General features: G+C 33.9%; 4 protein-coding genes across 9 annotated transcripts; all 4 read left to right on the top strand.

The window, feature by feature from the left end:
* The first annotated feature begins 644 nt into the window (after positions 1–644).
* LOC114192302 (probable prolyl 4-hydroxylase 9) lies at positions 645–3,699 on the top strand. 3 transcript variants are annotated; one of them, XM_028081987.1, is made up of 8 exons: positions 645–968; positions 1,055–1,171; positions 1,754–1,911; positions 2,480–2,582; positions 2,675–2,770; positions 2,991–3,056; positions 3,155–3,274; positions 3,469–3,699. In XM_028081987.1, exons 1-8 carry the CDS (start codon positions 879–881, stop codon positions 3,547–3,549), a joined length of 831 nt encoding a protein of 276 aa, XP_027937788.1. In that variant the 5' UTR covers positions 645–878; the 3' UTR covers positions 3,550–3,699. The 3 variants fall into 3 exon arrangements, with proteins under 3 accessions (XP_027937788.1, XP_027937789.1, XP_027937787.1); XM_028081988.1 differs by having other exon boundaries at positions 645–989; positions 1,079–1,171; XM_028081986.1 differs by having other exon boundaries at positions 645–989; positions 3,469–3,697.
* Positions 3,700–6,269: 2,570 nt separating this feature from the next.
* On the top strand, positions 6,270–11,163 carry LOC114191958 (protein FAR-RED IMPAIRED RESPONSE 1-like). 4 transcript variants are annotated; one of them, XM_028081435.1, is made up of 8 exons: positions 6,270–6,448; positions 7,423–9,566; positions 9,656–9,712; positions 9,827–9,895; positions 9,989–10,057; positions 10,159–10,227; positions 10,323–10,373; positions 10,483–11,163. In XM_028081435.1, exons 2-8 carry the CDS (start codon positions 7,503–7,505, stop codon positions 10,528–10,530), a joined length of 2,427 nt encoding a protein of 808 aa, XP_027937236.1. In that variant the 5' UTR covers positions 6,270–6,448; positions 7,423–7,502; the 3' UTR covers positions 10,531–11,163. The 4 variants fall into 4 exon arrangements, with proteins under 4 accessions (XP_027937236.1, XP_027937234.1, XP_027937235.1 ...); XM_028081433.1 differs by having other exon boundaries at positions 10,323–10,379; XM_028081434.1 differs by having other exon boundaries at positions 9,986–10,057.
* A 1,216-nt stretch (positions 11,164–12,379) lies between these two features.
* On the top strand, positions 12,380–16,333 carry LOC114190243. The gene is made up of 5 exons (XM_028079050.1): positions 12,380–12,639; positions 13,398–13,556; positions 13,646–13,818; positions 13,983–15,870; positions 15,986–16,333. The coding sequence occupies exons 1-5, from the start codon at positions 12,538–12,540 to the stop codon at positions 16,040–16,042; spliced, it is 2,379 nt and encodes a 792-aa protein (XP_027934851.1). The 5' UTR covers positions 12,380–12,537; the 3' UTR covers positions 16,043–16,333.
* Positions 16,334–17,041: 708 nt separating this feature from the next.
* On the top strand, positions 17,042–18,385 carry LOC114189690 (uncharacterized protein At2g23090-like). Its single transcript, XM_028078331.1, has 3 exons — positions 17,042–17,264; positions 17,350–17,390; positions 18,103–18,385. Exons 1-3 carry the CDS (start codon positions 17,192–17,194, stop codon positions 18,220–18,222), a joined length of 234 nt encoding a protein of 77 aa, XP_027934132.1. The 5' UTR covers positions 17,042–17,191; the 3' UTR covers positions 18,223–18,385.
* The last annotated feature ends 107 nt before the right edge of the window (positions 18,386–18,492 follow it).

The following is an 18,492-nucleotide window of genomic DNA, read 5'->3' as shown; positions in this document are numbered from 1 at the left end:
GAGCTTAGAGCTAGCTTGACCAAGAGCCGTGAGTAACCCTAGCAGAACGTTCCGAAAGGAAGAATGAGTGTATGAGAGGGAAAAGTGTGCAAATGAGAGTAAGAGGGGACTCTTGACTACTGTAGGACCTTGACACCTTATAGGTCAGCCCTTAGACCCAACAGATTTGGGACATCCCTTCTAATTAAAGGCAAAAAATAAAATGGACCTTAGAAGTAAAATTACTAACACCTTCATAATAATTATTAATCATTATTCTTTAATAGATTGAAAATATAAAAAGGTTCGATTAACAAAACTTAAAAAATAATTTGTTCTTAAGATTTTTTTTTTTTCAAATACGACTGTAAGGAATATTTTTGATCGTTACAAAATATAAATTTTATTTTGAATTTATTTGATCAACAAGAAATTGAAGAGAAGAAAAATAATAAAATTAGTTTTTTAGTTCAGTGAAAAAAAATGGTTAAAAATAGCCTTGAGTTTTACTATATTATTTTTTATGCAGGACAGATATAAAAACTTTTAATCAGTCCTTTAAGTGATATGGATCCATCTAAACCAGAATCAACCTACACATTATCTTGTTTATATGTTTTAAACAAAAACAAAAATGTTTCTGAATGTCGAAACAGAACAAAAAAAAAAGAAAAAAAAAAACCTCCCGCCATAGTTGCATTTGGTGACATGTTGCGTAGAAACAAAGACCTGCTACCAAAGCCAAAATCTTTAGTAATCTTCACAGTTATGTCTTCCTTCACACCCCAATGGGTAGTTGCAGAATCGCTTGAGGAGAAAAAGTACAGAGAAAAGGACAAGAAGAAGAAGAAGCTTGCATTGTTTTAATTAATTATTTATTTTTTCTGTGACGAGAAACGATGAAAGGCAAAATGAAGAGTTCCAAACTGAAGTTGGGGATACCTGCACTTTCCTTCCTTTGCTCCCTTTTCTTCGTTGCTGGCTTCTTTGTATCTCCTCTCCTATTTCAGGTTTCTATATTGCTCTTTCTTTCTTGGGTTCTTGTGCTTTCATTATTCACTAGCAACGATTTCAGGATTTGGACGATGTGGGATCAAAGTCAAGAATACTCCAAGAATCTGAGAAGAAAGTATGTGAACCTGTTGAGCATGGTGAATCTGGGGAATCCTTTTTTGATTCAATCCCTTTTCAGGTGAATTCCCTTTGTTTTCTTTCCTCTGGGGTTGGATCAGTGGATTTTGGTTTAGTCATAATTTGATGTATGTTATCTGATGAATTTACCTGATTAAGGTTTTGATGATATGATAATGCATGATGGTTCATAATTCATATGTTTTTTAATGAATAATTGGCCATTAATTACTGATGTTTCTGGATTGTCATTAGTGCCTTTGTTCGTCAATTTTTCTGCACTTGTGATATCATTAACAATTTAGCAGTAACTCATCAGTTGTTGGAGGCACTTTTTCGGGAAAGGTTTTGTTAAAATCTCTTACAAAAATAGGAAGATACGTTAACTTGTTGGACATTGCAAATGTGAAGATATATCGGCTTTGTGGAATAGGATTAGCAATTGCTGGATTGTACATGGCGTTAGTAAAAGCCATCCAAGGTACATTTGATTAATTAACTCATCACTGGTTTAAAAGTGGATGGCATCTATTTGACATAAAGATTCCAAATAGAAATTGCTGTTTTATGTAGTTTGTACTCAATTCTGCTTATGATCGTCACTTCATTTGTTTCAGTGTGATTCCCTTTTTTTCTTTTGCAGATTTTAAGTTGGAGACCACGGGCACTTTACTTTCCAAACTTCACTAGTGTGGAAGCATGTGGGCAAATAATTGAAATGGCAAAGCCAAAACTTGAACCATCAAAACTGGCTTTGCGGACAGGAGAAACTGCTGAGAGCACAAAAGACACTAGAACAAGGTACTGTTTTGAGCAAACCTTTTTCCTATCATCTATTGTAATATATGTGGAGCAACTTTTTGGACCTCTCACAGTGAGAAAGATGGCCTAACCTATGATACATGGATGGATTGATACGTGAATAGGAGAAAATACATATCTGATACAAATTTACAGTTTGATACCTACACAGAATCCATATTTAAGTTTGTATGAAAATCCATAAAACATACTAAATATACAAGTGTTATTGTGTAAATTCAAATTAAGAATATTTCTTCTAAACATTACTGAAATAAAAATTATGAACTATTTTTTATTATTTACATGTGACATTATCAATCTCATTGTTAAACAGTTCCCTCTTAAAGATTCGATGTTTCTATATTTTTATATCATACATATTTACATATTGCTCGTAGTTATATTGTAAATAAATGCTTTAGAAACCGCTTAACTCAATTTTTGGTAAATAACTTCTGATACATAATAAAGTTAAGAATGTTACATATGTTAGAGTAGATACACATTGACGATGAAGGTGAGACATTTGTGTTGCTGCTATATGCTAATTTTTCCCTGGCAACAGTTCAGGCACATTTATCAGCGCATCAGGAGACAAATCTGGCATCTTAGACATGTTAGAGAGGAAAATTGCTAAAGTTACAATGATTCCAAGGAGCCATGGGGAAGTATGTCACTTTCCTAAGTATTTTTGTGACCTTCCACAGCACTGTAAATGTTCATGTATGAGTAAAGCCGGAATGCTGTCACAATTTTGCAGAAATTCAATATATTGAAGTATGAGGTTGGCCAGAAATATGATTCTCATTATGATGCGTTCAACCCAGATGAATACGGCACTGTTAAGAGCCAAAGGGTATACTAAGTTCTTAATGAGTACAACTTGTCAAACACTTCGTTCGTATGTTTTCATAGGAATATGCAAGTATAAATTTATCATGTCATTTCAGCAATTCCCTTGTCTGCTGGATCTCTCTATGATGAGTATGGAAAACAATTTGTGGAACTTGCTCAGTAATGTTGGCTATATGTTTTATTCTTTTCTGAATGTGTGACTTTACTGGTTTATCATGCAGATGGCTTCCTTTCTGTTATACCTATCAAATGTTGAAGCTGGAGGAGAAACAATGTTCCCTTATGAGGTGGATTTGGAAATTAATTACTGTCACTAACTCTAATATATTACACTGTCAAATCTTGACTTGATTTTAAGTAATCGTTTAAGTATTCAAATTTGCAGGGTGGTCTGCATATTGATACGGATTATGATTACCGAAAATGCATTGGTTTGAAGGTTAAACCACGACAGGGCGATGGACTTTTATTTTATTCACTGTTAGCAAACGGGGAAATTGATAAGGTAATCTTTCATTTTCAGATGTATGAATATGATTGGCGTTACTTTTACAATACGCATGGACATAGAAATTTTCATTAAGCTAAAGGAAAATCAAATACATGCAAAAACTTAGAAATGTAGTAATTTTCAGAACTTAGTGCAAAGTTGTTATTTTGTTGTCAAACCCACTTCTGGTTTTCTGGATATTTCTGCAGACTTCTCTACATGGAAGTTGTCCGGTGATTAAGGGAGAGAAATGGGTGGCAACAAAGTGGATTGATGATAAAGAGCAGTGAAATACTATGATCTAAATATTGCGTAAATTGGGTATTGAAATTCATATCTTCTAAATTTTTCAATATTTGTATTTTAATATTTAATGAATATTATAATTTGGTCATAGTTATGTTACTTTTGAATAAAAATATTGTTTATGTACACTAAATTACCTTAGTTTGTCTCATTTGTATAGTGTCTTTATCATGATATGTCACTAAATTATTTTATAGCTTCCGTGCAATAATACTTCATTATAGAATCTTAAGATTCATGATTCTCACATGTTCACACACATAATCACACATTCACGCACATGATCACAAATCACACACATGCCTATAAATCATAATAGGATATTAATCTTGATCCATGATAGATCTAATAATAGTGCGTTCTTCAATCTCTGTTCTTTAACCTCATTTTTCCAATCTATCAAATCTATCTCTTTGCCTTCTTTACTCCTCTTACACTCTCTTTCTTGATGGCTTATTGTGAGAGAATCTTATGACCCCAGACTTATTGTGAGAGAACCTTATGACCAGAGACAGAACCCTAATATCTTTTTATAAGTCAACATCCATCAAGTTGGACTAAACTTTATTTTATTTTATTTAGACTTTTCACAATAACCAATAGATCTTTATATTTTATTAAATCCCAATTAGACACATCATAATATTTCAGATGAGGCACATAATAGAATTAATTTGTTAATTAATTCTAGCAATGTCTCTTACTATAAATGTAATACCCATTTGATTTTATTTAATAAAGATTACCGAGATGTTATAATTCAAGTTAAATAATAAATTATTAGTAATAAAAGATGTTTATAGAAATTACGTATTGAAAACTTGTAAAAATATAACATGCATTGTTTAAAAATATGTAGTATAATGAATCTCACTTAAAATGAAGTAAAAGTTCTAAAGTGACTTGAACATTAAAATGTCTTTGTAAATACTTTAAAAAAACTAAAATTCTTGAAGCAAGTTTTTACCTTTCAATCCAAAAACAGAAATATGTCTAAATTTCATAAAAGTTACCAACAACTTTGTAACCACATTCGATTTTTTAGATTTTTTTCCTCATATTGTAAGCTTAAGAATAAATTTTTAAGGACCTGTCCCATAAAACACTATTTTCATAAACATTCACGACATTTGGAGTAGTTATGTCATAAAATATAATTAAATATAGTGAATCAAGTTGTTTTTTATTCTAATCCATATTTTTTCTCTTATACCATTTGCATTTTTAGTCTCTAATAGAAGATTAAAACCATATTATTTGTTTATACACCGAATAAGTTTTTCTAAGAACTAAACTAAAAACAATAATATTTTCGAAACCTGAAAAACATTTAAGCTGCAAACAAATTAAAAATGGACCAGGATAAAATATCAATAAGGATTACATTTGGAGGAAATCCGTTTTCGATGCCACTTGATGAAAAAGAAAGATTAAAAGGAAATAGAAAAACTAAAGTGGTGAGAGAAAAAGTTTTAACTTAGTTTTATTGTTATTATATAATAATACTATTAATAATTATATATTATTATTATTATTATTATTATTATGTAATATTACTATTATTATATAATTATTATTTAATGTACAGGGATTAAACAATGATCAAGTTCCAACCAGTGACCATTTTCAAATTAAGTTTAAACTTCAGAAATCAAAAACATATTTTTTTCAATTTTTGTGAAAAGCGTCGGCCTAGCCGACGCTAGTTTTTTTTTTTATAAAAAAATTAAATAACACGTGGCATGTCGTTTGTTATTTTTAACTCCATCCAAAAATAGAGACTAAAAACAATGATTTTGAAAGTACAGGAACCAAATAGTAACCAAGTTTTGACCAGGGATCATTTCCAAATTTGGATCAAACTTAAGGGACAAAAACATATTTTTCCCATATTTATAATTGATGGAAGACTTTTAATACATTTTATCACGTCAAATAATATATTTACCGAGCATGAAAATAGAGATTAATTAATAGTTTCATAAAAAATAAAATAATAGGTTAAATAAATTACAAATTTTCTTAAAATAGACTCTAATTTATGATTTTGATTTCATGTTAAAAAATAACTTAAAATTTAGCTCAATCTTGTATAACTAATTTTAAAGTAAAATTGATTTTATCTATGAGATTTCCAACGTAAAAAAACAATGTAAATACAATAAGTAACACGAAAATAAAAGAATAGAATTAACGTACAAATATAACTTTACATATTATTCTTATTACGCACCTTTTATTTTTTGAACTGCATAGCAAAGATCAGGGTAGTGATTTCTAATAATTGAAATAGTTTCTTTTACTCAATTTTGATTTACTTTTATGTTCGTTTTCAATAAAAAAATTATAAAACTGATTTTAAAATATTCTTATTCTCTCTCGTCTTCATTGTATTTAAATCTTACTCATTATATTATTTTTTAAATTACTTTACATATTTTTTTGAATATAAAGAATTTTTTTAAATTAGTTTAGTTTTAATTAATAGATTAATAGAGATAAGTGAAAGAGAGACGGAAGAGAGGACAAAGAGTGAGTGAGCTAAACGCAATGTCGTGCAGAGTGGGGAGGAGAAGTTTGTACACAGAAATATGAAGAGATCGAGCGTGTGTCACGCGCTACGTCGTCGTATGGATGAGAAAGATAGAGCGAGGGACGCGTGTGGGCAAGGAAGACAAAACAATAGAAAAAAGAAATAAGAAAAAGAGAAAGTGGCAATAAGACGCGCCGTGAGTGCAGAGTGAGAGACGAGCGAGTGAACCAAGCGAGTTGAGTTGCTCTCCGATCCCATCCACAATTCAACTGTTTTCCCCAAATTTCAAAACCCTAGCTTTCCCACTCGCGCTTTTACCCACTCGCGCCTCGTGATCTCCCGCTCTTAAGGTTTTTCCCTTCTCCCTCTTCCCTTCTGCTTATCCCTCCCCTTTTCAATTTTCTGTGATTTTTTCTACCAAAGTTTTTTATGTTCTGTCAATGCTCACGTACTAAACCTACTTGCTCAAACACATGTAGGTTTTCTAATTCCATTCACTTCACGCACATTTCTCACATAAAAGTTCTAAATTCACTGAGAAAATATATACTTGTAGTCTAAGAAAAGTAGACCCACCCAAACCTACAAAGCTTGGGTAAAATGTGATTTCTCAACGAAGAGCTGGAAACTGCGTTTTGCTCTCTCAGTTGTCACTATCAAACTATACTCACTCAATGCGTCGTTTGTTTTCTGTCGAATGATCATTCTGTGCTCACTGGTAAACAAGTTTTTCAGTTTAGCTACAGCAGTAGCTGGCTTAGCTTCTTCTATTATCTATTTTCCTACGGGAATTTAGTGTTACTGGTGCTGTAGTTTGGATTGTTCGTTTAGTTGTGACTTTCTTGCGTAGTTGATTTGTTTCAACTCTTGTTCTCTAGTGTCATTGGGGTTGGGATTTAATATAATGGACTAGGCTCCCTCTGCGTGATTAACAATGTTTGAATTTCTACTGAAAGGGGGTGTTCACACTGAGTATTTCATGATATCTAAAGTAGTAATGTTTCAGAGGATAAAAAACAATTTCTTGTTCTATGATTTTGCACACTTCTTGGAAAGGGTGCCCAGACCTGGAAACATCTAGAACCTTTGTATTTTCTTACTTGTCTAAAGTCAATTTTTATTTTATAACACCAGTCCTTGAATTACCTACAATCTCACTTGTGACATTGTTATCTGAGTTAGTTTAAGTTACCTACAATTTCACTTGTGACATGCTTATATTGCAATGTGTGCATCCCCTATCCTGTCAAGAATCACTGTAAATTTAATATTTGGATGACTACATTTTTCTGTGATAAAAAACTTTTTTATTTGTATTTTTCAGAGACAGGTAGCATCCAAAGTGCAATTTATAGTGTAGCAGGTATTCAGGAAGCAGTGCATGGTAGTGCCGTAAGTGAAAATATGGGTGATGCACTGAATGAAGTGCAGCACAGGGGTGGTGTACTCGATTCTTCTCCCAAGAGGGACATTGCATTATTTGAAGGAGACAAGGATTTTGAGCCGCACAATGGCATTGAATTTGAATCCCATGAAGCAGCATATTTATTTTATCAGGAATATGCCAAATCTATGGGATTCACTACTTCAATAAAAAACAGCAGACGCTCAAAGAAAACAAAAGAATTTATTGATGCTAAATTTGCATGCTCTAGGTATGGAGTTACGCCTGAGTCTGACGGTGGCAGCAGTCGAAGACCAAGCGTAAAGAAAACAGACTGCAAAGCTTGCATGCACGTGAAGAGAAAGCCAGATGGAAAATGGATCATTCACGAATTTATAAAGGAACATAATCATGAACTTTTACCAGCTTTGGCATATCATTTTCGGATTCATAGAAATGTGAAATTAGCTGAAAAGAATAATATTGATATCTTGCATGCTGTTAGTGAACGCACAAAAAAGATGTATGTTGAAATGTCAAGGCAATCTGGAGGCTGTCAAAACATCGGGTCTTATGTGAGTGATATAAACTATCAGTTTGACAGAGGCCAGTATTTGGCTTTGGAAGAGGGAGATGCCCAAATTATGCTTGAGTATTTTAAGCATGTGCAGAAGGAGAGTCCCAACTTCTTCTATTCTATAGATTTAAATGAAGAGCAGCGCTTAAGAAATCTATTTTGGATTGATGCAAAAAGTATCAATGATTATCTCAGCTTTAATGATGTGGTTTCATTTGATACCACTTACATAAAAAGCAATGACAAGTTGCCGTTTGCACCTTTTGTTGGAGTGAACCACCACTCGCAGCCTATTTTGCTTGGATGTGCATTGGTTGCTGATGAGACTAAACCGACATTTGTTTGGTTAATGAAGACATGGCTTAGAGCTATGGGTGGGCAAGCTCCCAAGGTTATAATCACCGATCAAGACAAAGCCTTGAAGGCAGCTATTGAAGAAGTCTTTCCGAATGTACGTCATTGTTTTTCTCTTTGCCACATACTAGAGAGGATACCAGAAAATCTCTCTTTTGTGATCAAACAACACAACAACTTCTTACAAAAATTTAACAAGTGCATTTTTAAATCATGGACAGATGAACAGTTTGACATGAGATGGTGGAAAATGGTCAGTATATGTGAACTCCAAGATGATATTTGGTTTCAGTCATTGTATGAGGACCGGAAAAAGTGGGTGCCGACTTACATGGGGGATACCTTTTTAGCTGGAATGTCTACACCTCAGCGCTCTGAAAGTACGAGCTCTTTCTTTGACAAATATATTCACAAGAAAATTACCCTTAAGGAGTTTGTAAAACAGTATGGGATAATTCTGCAGAATAGGTATGATGAAGAAGCCATTGCGGATTTTGAATCATTGCACAAGCAGCCAGCACTTAAATCTCCTTCACCTTGGGAAAAGCAAATGTCAACAATTTATACACATGCAATATTTAAGAAATTTCAAGTTGAAGTTCTGGGTGTAGCTGGTTGTCAATCTAGGATAGAGGTTGAAGATGGAACTCTTGCAAAGTTCATAGTTCAAGATTATGAGAAGGATGAAGAGTTTTTGGTAACTTGGAATGAAATGAGCTCAGAGGTCTCTTGCTTTTGTCGATTGTTTGAATATAAAGGTTTCCTCTGCAGGCATGCTTTGAGTGTTCTTCAACGTTGTGGTTGTTCAAGTGTTCCATCTCAGTATATCTTGAAGAGGTGGACGAAAGATGCCAAAATTAAGGAATCAATGGCTGATAGGACAAGAAGGATACAAACTAGGGTGCAGCGATATAATGACTTGTGTAAACGAGCTATCGATTTAAGTGAAGAAGGATCATTATCTGAAGAGAATTACAATGTTGTTTTTCGTGCACTTGTTGACGCCTTGAAGAACTGTGTGCTGGTGAATAATTCCAATAACAACGGTGCAGAAACTAGCAATAATGCCTATGGCCTTCGTGAAGCAGAAGAGAATCAGGGTCCTCTCGCTTTGAAACCAAATAAAAAGAGGAACGCAGCTAGGAAAAGAAAGGTCCGTTCTGATTTTTGTGGTTGATCTGCATATATGTTATTTTGGCTTTCGTGAAGATCGGGAAATTGATTTGAAAATCTCTTTTATAGGCACAATTAGAGCAGGATGTTATACTTGTTAATGCTCAAGATAGCCTGCAGCAAATGGTTTGTGTTATTTACGTTTCAATCCTGATCTATTTTAGTTTTTACAAATCCAGAGTGCATTTGATACGTTGAAAATTGTTATGCTTCTTGTAACTCGTGCTTTCATTCTTTTAGGATAATCTCAGCTCGGATGCAATGACCCTTAATGGATATTATGGTACCCAGCAGAATGTGCAAGGACTGGTATATTATACTTGTCGGTGAATAAATGATTACATATATATCATGTACTTTAAGAGTCAATGCCATGATTAATAATTTTGGTTTTTGTAGCAGGTACAATTGAACTTAATGGAGCCGCCTCATGATGGTTACTATGTTAATCAACAGAGCATGCAAGGCCTGGTAAGTTGTCCTAATGATGATTATAATTTGCAGATACGAGTTTGTCATATATAATTGTATTTTAACAGAAGAAATATAAATTGATATTCGTATCTTCGTAGGGTCCTTTGAATTCCATGGCTCCAAGCCATGATGGGTTTTTTGGAACACAGCAAGGAATTCATGGACTGGTAGAGTACTTTTTTTTAATGCAATGTTGGGAAGTCAAATTACTCGATTAACTTCAACATGATGAAAGTTAGCTAATTTTTGTTGGATCATGTAGGGAGGGCAATTGGAATTTCGTCCAGCAACTACTTTTGGATATAGCCTTCAGGTTTGCGTACGAACTAGCCCATATACATACAGTACTATCTCCATATACTATGGAATAAAATAATTTATGCTTTGTTTTCACTGTCTTTATCACATAACCTTGATTGCAGGATGAACCTGATCCCCAGTTTCATGGCAACAGTTCAAGAAATACTTAGATTTTTTTCTCTTCACTGATATGATAGTTTCCTTAGAGGCCGTCAAGTTTCTATGTGGTGACTGAAAAGACGATTGGAGGAACATGGGCACTTCGTTGTCTTGATACAACAGTCTGTACATAGTTTCTTTAACTACATTAACAACTGAAGTTTTTGTTCACCTCACATCTTGACAACATTTCAGCATCCTGTATTGTACATTGAAGAAGTTGCCCATTATAATCTAGGTTAGGCATGAGCTCCAAAGTCTGTCTCCAATGAATATATGAATGAGTAAAAATCTCTTGCTTTCTGCCTTGTCTTTGTTTCTGATGGCACAAAAGTGGGGAAATCAACTGTTCTCAAATTGGAGTGAGAGGATGTCACGAAATCCCGTGCTAGTATGATGAGAAAGAAGATATTCAGTTTTACATTTGAGGTGTTGGCTTGTGATCGGAACAGTTACTTTTCATGATAACCAGAAGGTGTCCATTAGAACGATCTGTATAATCAGGTATACGTTTATATAGTGAACTTTTATATCATAGCTTACTACTACAAGATCCTTTTCTGAATATCGTTCTCACTATAGTAGTATTCATGTTGTATCTGTGGTGAATAGGATAATGTTAAAAAAAGTTTCTGCATTCTCCACCCTTTATTCTTAACCCTTCGAGAGAAAAGCTTTACGAGTTCCCTTGTATGTAGTAGAACGATTTTGTTATTTGTTCATCCACATTGGAACCATGTTAATACAGTATAACTGATTCATCTAATATGGTTTATGTTTTGGAAGGATTTCGCCATAGTTTACGTGAAATGTGTAAGTGGTGTGTATCCAAAAATATAAGCCAAATGTGAACAAACAAATAAATGTAAATGTATTCGAGCTATATTACTAATAAAATTATCTATTGAAATATGGAAGTGATTAAAACTTGCTATCTTAAGAAATTTAATTAATAGAATCTTATTTTTAATCTCGATATTTTAATACTAGTTAAAATAGTTAAAGAACTTAGTTTTAATAGAGAATTAATTCAGGAAAAATAGATATTAATTTAATATAAAAAATTATAAAATATGAATATAATTAAGTAAAAAAATATTTTATTTAAAAAAATTCAAGAAATAAATAACAACATGAAAGGGTGCACCTAACCAATTATTGTTCAAACAATTAATATAAAAACTATTGTTCAAGCGAATATGTGACACCATCTATTGATAACTGTGTATTTCTTTCAAAACCACCAACTAGCAGTGAGTGGGCATGGATTTATATGCAATAAATTTGCTTTCGTTTCTAAGCAGGAATGAAATAAATGCAATGTTTTCTCCTCTTAAAAGTTTCTACAAATAACAATTTGATTTTCCATGTCAGGCAAATTTCAAATTCTTAAAAAGAAATTATGAAATAAAAAAAAACATAATTATATTGACTTATTTAAAGTAATATACAATGAGATTTTGTCATTTTATATAAAAAATCATTGTAAACTTATGTGATGTGTAAAAAAAAGGAAGAAAAAGAATGAGATAAGGTATGATAAAGTGAAACTACAATAGGGAAATCCAACCCCTGGTGATATGTGATGTACTTTTTTAAATTTAAAATTCATAAAATTAATATAAATATTAAATTTCCACTAATTATAAGAATAAAGTAATAAAAAAAGGAGAAAATTTGTAGCTTATGTGTTTCCATAAAGATATTGCACAGTATAATCTAGGAATATAATGTTCAAGTTAATTTAAATATAAATATGTTGAAATAATTGTAAGGATAGAAAAGGAAAATAATTAATAATTTAAATGGCCGTTATAGATCAAGGCAACGGCTAGTTTTCTATGTGCCATTCTCTGAAGTAAAAGGAGGGTTTCATTGCGGGAAAACTAAACGTTACTTCATCTTATTCTTAGTTTAGTCGAATCTGAAACTCAGAAGTTCCGTGCATCTGATAGAGTTCTGCGAATCTGAGAGTGAAAGTAAAGACTAAACAGGTAGTGTTCAAGAGTTCTGATGTGATGGAAGTTGGGTGCAACTCCGGCTCAGAGAATCACTCCCCCAATGCCTCTGCTCCTCCTCTTAATTCTCCTACCGCCTCCGTCAATTCCAAGATCGGAAAGGTAAGCTTTCAAACCTTTTCGTCTTCCATTTCGATATGCAAATCGGTTGTCTTTTTGTTTTTATAATTTTCTACATTCCTTGTTTCTGATTGGTGTTTACTGATTCAAAACACTAACCTGGTTGAGCCACTGATCCAAGACTAGTTCTTTGCGAAGCCCTAGTAACAGGGAGGGCCTTGTAGGTCGTAGAATTACCTAATATCCAGGTGGAAACTAACAATTTAGACTCCAGTAATTCCAGAGATCAGTGTTGTTTTAGAACTGATCTTAATGAGGAGTTTCTTTTATCCAGTATAATGTTTGAAATTGGGAGACTTAGGATGATCTGAAAGAACGAACCCCAGGGTTTGAAAATATCTAGCAAATTCATGTTAGAAACGACAATTACATCAATCAGGATAATTTAAGTGCCTAGTTAGATACGTGTTGCATTATCCTATCACTTCAAAATATATTTTTTTTAACCAAAATCAGTTTTGCGAACATACACTAAGTAGCCGTGTGAAGTCATCTGTTAAAGAGGAGTAACGCCACCTTGGAAACTTGCTTCAATGAAGTAGTTTCATTTGAAGAAGTACGCACAGCTATCATCAAATAATTTGATAATTCAGGCTGATTATGACATTATTTTCTAGAAGAGTTCAATAAATAATTTTCATGTTTTGCAGCTCTATTTATTGATTTATTTGTTATTTATCTATTTGTACTGTAAATAAATTGTTTGGCTGAACTGTGTTTTCTTTTACTGAATGGTGCAGAATAAATTTAGCAGGGAGTCCGGTCAATCTATATCAAGTGCTCTTAACAAGTGCAAATCACAAATTAGAAAGCCTCCTCGTCGTAAAACTTCGCCTGTTAACTGGTTCCCACGCAAAAAAGGGGATACCTACATGAATAGGAAAATTAAGATGCTTCAGGTTTTGCCATAAACACATATATTTGTTACTAATAGTATTTCGTTTATTATTTCTGAATTCCTATGCTAACACACATTTGACCTTTTCAGGAAGTAGATGGTATAAATTTGACGCTTGATCAGACTCTAGGCAGTTCTAACCCACATTATTCAAGAGTGCTGAGAGAGAAAATGGCAGCTAGAGAAGCGGCGCATAAGGCAATGGAGACCCGAAGAGCTGCATTAGTGGAAGCCTCTTGGTGTCGTATTTTACGTTCTGCCAGGTAAAATTTTTCTGCAAGCTGTAGTTAGCGTTGCTGAATTCTAATTTGTATACTGTATTTTAAGTGGTGCCAGGTAAAGTTTTCGGGAAACAGCCTTGCTGATCATTGTCGATATCTAATTTTATATTGGGTTTAATGTCTGTTTTTGGTATTGTTGTTTTCAGGATTCCTAGTGATGAGGCCGAGGCTCAACTCTTAAAGGCAGAAAAAAGTGCGGAAGAAGCTTTTGGGACAGCCCAGGCCATGGGTGTTATTATGTTTGACTTGCCAAACTGCCCTAGGAAGCTTTGCCAAACAGAGACATCCTCTGTTCATGGAGAAGGGTCATATACCCATGGTGTTACTGCATCTTTTGAAACTGCCTTTGAGGTGGACAGAGAAGTGGCTGCCGCAGTCAAAACTGCACTTATTAGGCTTGCAAAGTGCACTTCATTTAGTAAAGGTGAATTCAAAGAACTGCTAAGAAAAATTAGTGAAAACCCAGATACGGGTGAAAGTAATCAGGACCTGGCTGAGTTCTGTTCAGAGTATGAATCTGAGTCCGGGTCAGCCTCTCAAAAGAGTGACTTGAACTCCCCAGAGTTAGATTCCAAGAAGCCTTTTCTTGGGAAAAGCAGGGGGAGGAGGAGACAGTCTCTTGAGAACAGAATAAAACTCTTGGATATGATGATAGAGAGGTTAAAATGTTTTCAAGAAGATGAACTTTCTTCTCTTGCCACCATAGTTGCAACTTATGGTTTGAATGCTTCCTTGGCTGAAGTGCAGAATGCCAAACTGCTCAATCTAGACTCTTCAACTGAGTATTCATCCTCTTCAGCGACTAATTTTCCAGCGAGAAGAATGTCATCGGTGGTATTGGGAAAGTTAGCCTTGGATGTGACAAGAAAGAAGCAAATTGGGCCAGAAGTACCAAGCCTAGACAAGTTTTTAGTTAAGCACGTGACAAAACTTGAAAGAGAGGTTTGGGAAGCCAAACAGGCCCGAAAGATTGAGACAGAACCAGTCAGGGATAGCTCTCGTAGTTCTGTTGATGAAACTCCAGCAGAGAATGTACCTGATTTGGGAAGTATTCTAGTGAAGAGTTATTCAAAATTAGAGAAAGACATCAAGGATGCAAAAATTAAGTCCGGAAAGGAGATGTCAACAGTTCTAAACAGCATGCCAAACAGGCAAAAGGATCAAATAGAAGTACCAAGCTTAGATAAGGTCTTAGTGAAACATGTCTCAAGACTTGAAAAGGAAGTCCAAGAAGCAAAAAACAGAAGAATCAACGAGAATAAAAGTTTGAAGAAAGAATTTTATCCAGATACATCTGGTGAACTGGATTCAACTTTCTATTCTGATGAAACATTGTATAAGAAAGAAAACATAAATTCGAATATAGGGTTCAATTCAGGGGAAAACAAAGATGGGTTGGAGAAAATACTGGTAAGGCCAGTGCACAGATTGGAAAGAGAGAAGCTGCATGCTTTGTCATTGGGAAGCCGCGAAAACTACAAACAAAAAATGAATCATGAGGCAACAAATGTTCCAGATTGTGAGAGCTTGGATAAAGTTTTAGTAAAGCACGTCTCTAGACTAGAGAAGGAGAAAACAAGGAGCAATCTGGAGGAAGAATGGGGCCAAGTTAAGAAAAGCCACAGAAACATCCATTTAGAAACAAATGAAGGCGGTCTGGATCAGGTGTTGGTTAAGCATAAATCCAGACTGGAGCAAGAAAAGATGGTTGCTGCACAGCAGCCAGAGGCCTCAGTTAGTCGTTCAATGACTCGTCGTGAAGCAAAGGAGAGAGAGTTGCAAGAAACATGGGGAGGATTGAGCTTAGGAAACTTCCATTTGGAAACATATGAAGGTGGTCTGAACCAAGTGTCGGTAAAAAATAAATCCAGACTTGAGGGAGAAAAGATGGTTGCTGCTCAGCAGCCAGAGAACTCGGTTAGTCTTTCAGTGTCTCGTCGTGAAGCAAGGGAGAGAGAGTTGCAAGAAGCTTGGGGAGGACTGAGCCTAGGAAACTCCATTAAACCTCGTGTCTCTAAGCTTGAACGAGAAAAGGTTAGTCCTATCTAGTGGTGTAACTCTAAATTCCTTTCATGCTTTTTCATTTTTACATTGACAGTTGCAAAAAGTTATTGACTCTGCCCAATCTGCTTTGCTTGGTAATTTTTAGGCTGCCTGGATTAAAGCCGAAGAGGAGGAACAGAAGCAAGCAATGAAAACATTTTGATTGCAATATTTCGTATAATTCATTCATCCTTGTTGATAAAAATGTGCTAATACTTCATGTATTTGGCAATTGTACTTCAGCTTCCGACATGTTGTTTGATCCATCTCATAGTCGTCCCTTTTGTTTGATTTCATCCTCTGCATTGACAGAGAAGTCAACAAAATTATAAAAAATGTGAGCAACTTAGTCAATATTTTGTCCCAGGATTTTGTAAGTCTGTCCTGTATTAAATATGGCAATGCAGAAATATTGTCTTTACACAATTATTTGAAAAGGAGCCAACTAAAAGTATGTTTTGAATTTTTATGACTCTGATTATTTGATCAATGGAAAGCAGAAAATGAAAAAAAAGAAGAAAGAAAGATAGGATTAGAATCTTGTCTATCTTTTTCTTCAAAAAATTTACTATTTTAATATAGTTTCTTCAAAAAGATTATTAAAGTGGACTTATAAATATTACAAATTTGAGTTAATTTTACTTAAGAAATACGATTTCAACATTTTAATACAGGACCTGTGTTTGATATTATACGATATTCGTAATTAAATTGTGAGTAGCTTTTACTTCTTTTTCTTTTAATTTCACTATCTCTATTATTTTTTTCTTCTTCTTTATAGCAGAGTTGTGTTGATGAATATCACTTTAAATACAAAAAAATTATATGTCGTATATATTAAATACGATTTTCATATTCTGTAAAAAAAATCAAAAGATTGAAATAATTGTAAAACGTATTTTTTTTAAAAAAAAAATAAGAGAACAAAAAGTCCTATTTTTGAAGCTGGACTTTACAATTTTATAATCTTTTTGTCATTTGACCATTCTAATATTTTTTTTCTTAGAAATTATGTATTGCAAAATTTTGCTAATTTTTTTCTCCATTCCAAGGAAACCACTCACTACCACCCATTTATTATATATTTTAGTATTATTTCATCTAGATAAAAATTATTAATTATATAGAGGATAGTTCTAGAACGGTCGGTGAGGTGGCATGGGGGATTATTTAAATTCCAGGTCACAGCATTGACAGTGATAAAAAAAAAAAAGCTTCATAATTAAGCTACTTTCACTTCACTCCTTCCTTTCTTCTCACTTTCATCAATCCATTGTTTGTTCTGTGTTTTTCCGATCATAACAGAACAGCCATGGGAGGAGGCAATGGCCAGAAATCCAAGATGGCGCGTGAGAGAAACATGGAGAAAAGTAAATCCTCCAAAGGTATTTCTTCTTTTTTTTTCTCTTCAAATTCTCGTTGTTTCCTTCTCTCCTTTTAGATCTGTCTTTCTATTTTCTGATTCTGTAGGAAGCCAGTTAGAGACCAACAAGAAGGCCATGAACATCCAGGTACCTACTCCCTTCACCCCCACCCAATCCCATTCTTTCTTTCTTTATTTTTTTTTTCTATTTCAATTCACTTTTCTAGTAGATACAATCATGATTATGATAAGCTTAAGGACTTTGGTTCTGCAAATTGTGTCCCTAATTGCCTCTCCTAATCATATCTGCTTATTCTACTCTACTTTATTTGTCCTCACTCTCTGAAATTTGTTTGGTACTTGTTCAAATTAAACTTGAACCAAGTGTTGTGGAGTCGGTCTCATTGAAGCATTTGGAAGTAGCTTTGCATAACACTAAAATAAAGTCTTGTATTTGTTCCAAATCCACCCCTGAATTGAAGTTTATGTTTGTTTGATGAAGAGTAAGACAGAACACGTCTTTCGAATCACATAACCAAAACAACTTTGATTGCAAATTTCTGAACAAAATTGTTAAAACCAATTTTTTTATCATCTGCTGTCCAAACAAAAACAGGATTCACCTTTGGTTAAAATCGACTCTACAAAATTAATTCTACATGTGTATATATACAAACATGCACTCAAGTAGCTTAATATATTTCAACAAGAGTGAGTGTTTATAAAAAAGGTGTATTAGGAGTATACTCTTTTGTAGACAAATTATTGAATCCGTTTACCTGTGTGATGACTTCTGTGGGCGGTGTTGTTGGTGGCTGTTGAAATTGATGAATCTCGGGGACAATGGGTAACGAGTGCAGTGCAAGGTGTGCATGCAGACATTCATTTGTACCACTTCAGAGGTTAAGTGCCGGGAACATGCTGAAGCCAAGCATCCCAAGGCTGATCTCTATGCTTGTTTTCCGCATCTTAGAAAGTAACCATTACATTTTGTATAACATGCCTATGTAATACTGCCTTCACCTACCATATTATGTTAACCAAACTATCCATAACAAAAATTTCTCAATGCCAATGTCAATGACAGCTAATTCTAAGTTAATCTGAGATTAAGATTATGAATGAGTTATGATTTCCTCACTATTTTTCTCTTCTTTTTTTTCCTGGTCCTGTTACATCTCGTTGTCAAAGATTTCAATTGGTTATTTTTTTATTTCTCATCTCTGTGGATCTTTACTTTCAGATGCTCA

Source organism: Vigna unguiculata, chromosome 7 (assembly GCF_004118075.2).
Source record: "Vigna unguiculata cultivar IT97K-499-35 chromosome 7, ASM411807v1, whole genome shotgun sequence".
In the NCBI taxonomy this organism is placed as follows: domain Eukaryota; kingdom Viridiplantae; phylum Streptophyta; class Magnoliopsida; order Fabales; family Fabaceae; genus Vigna; species Vigna unguiculata.
The sequence above is the reverse complement of the archived record's forward strand: the minus strand, read 5'-3'. Positions and strand labels throughout refer to the sequence as shown.

Excerpts from the sequence above, each read along its gene's own strand:
- LOC114192302 (XM_028081986.1), top strand. The coding sequence starts at position 879 with ATGAAAGGCAAAATGAAGAGTTCCAAACTGAAGTTGGGGATACCTGCA. Across the intron at positions 1,912-2,479 it reads ACAAAAGACACTAGAACAAG|TTCAGGCACATTTATCAGCG; the intron begins GTACTGTTTTGA and ends CCCTGGCAACAG. Across the intron at positions 2,583-2,674 it reads TTCCAAGGAGCCATGGGGAA|AAATTCAATATATTGAAGTA; the intron begins GTATGTCACTTT and ends ACAATTTTGCAG.
- LOC114191958 (XM_028081432.1), top strand. The coding sequence starts at position 7,503 with ATGGGTGATGCACTGAATGAAGTGCAGCACAGGGGTGGTGTACTCGAT. Across the intron at positions 9,567-9,655 it reads ACGCAGCTAGGAAAAGAAAG|GCACAATTAGAGCAGGATGT; the intron begins GTCCGTTCTGAT and ends TCTCTTTTATAG. Across the intron at positions 10,228-10,322 it reads AGCAAGGAATTCATGGACTG|GGAGGGCAATTGGAATTTCG; the intron begins GTAGAGTACTTT and ends TGGATCATGTAG.
- LOC114190243 (XM_028079050.1), top strand. The coding sequence starts at position 12,538 with ATGGAAGTTGGGTGCAACTCCGGCTCAGAGAATCACTCCCCCAATGCC. Across the intron at positions 12,640-13,397 it reads TCAATTCCAAGATCGGAAAG|AATAAATTTAGCAGGGAGTC; the intron begins GTAAGCTTTCAA and ends TGAATGGTGCAG. Across the intron at positions 13,819-13,982 it reads CGTATTTTACGTTCTGCCAG|GATTCCTAGTGATGAGGCCG; the intron begins GTAAAATTTTTC and ends TGTTGTTTTCAG.
- LOC114189690 (XM_028078331.1), top strand. The coding sequence starts at position 17,192 with ATGGGAGGAGGCAATGGCCAGAAATCCAAGATGGCGCGTGAGAGAAAC. Across the intron at positions 17,265-17,349 it reads GAAAAGTAAATCCTCCAAAG|GAAGCCAGTTAGAGACCAAC; the intron begins GTATTTCTTCTT and ends CTGATTCTGTAG. Across the intron at positions 17,391-18,102 it reads AGAAGGCCATGAACATCCAG|TGCAAGGTGTGCATGCAGAC; the intron begins GTACCTACTCCC and ends TAACGAGTGCAG.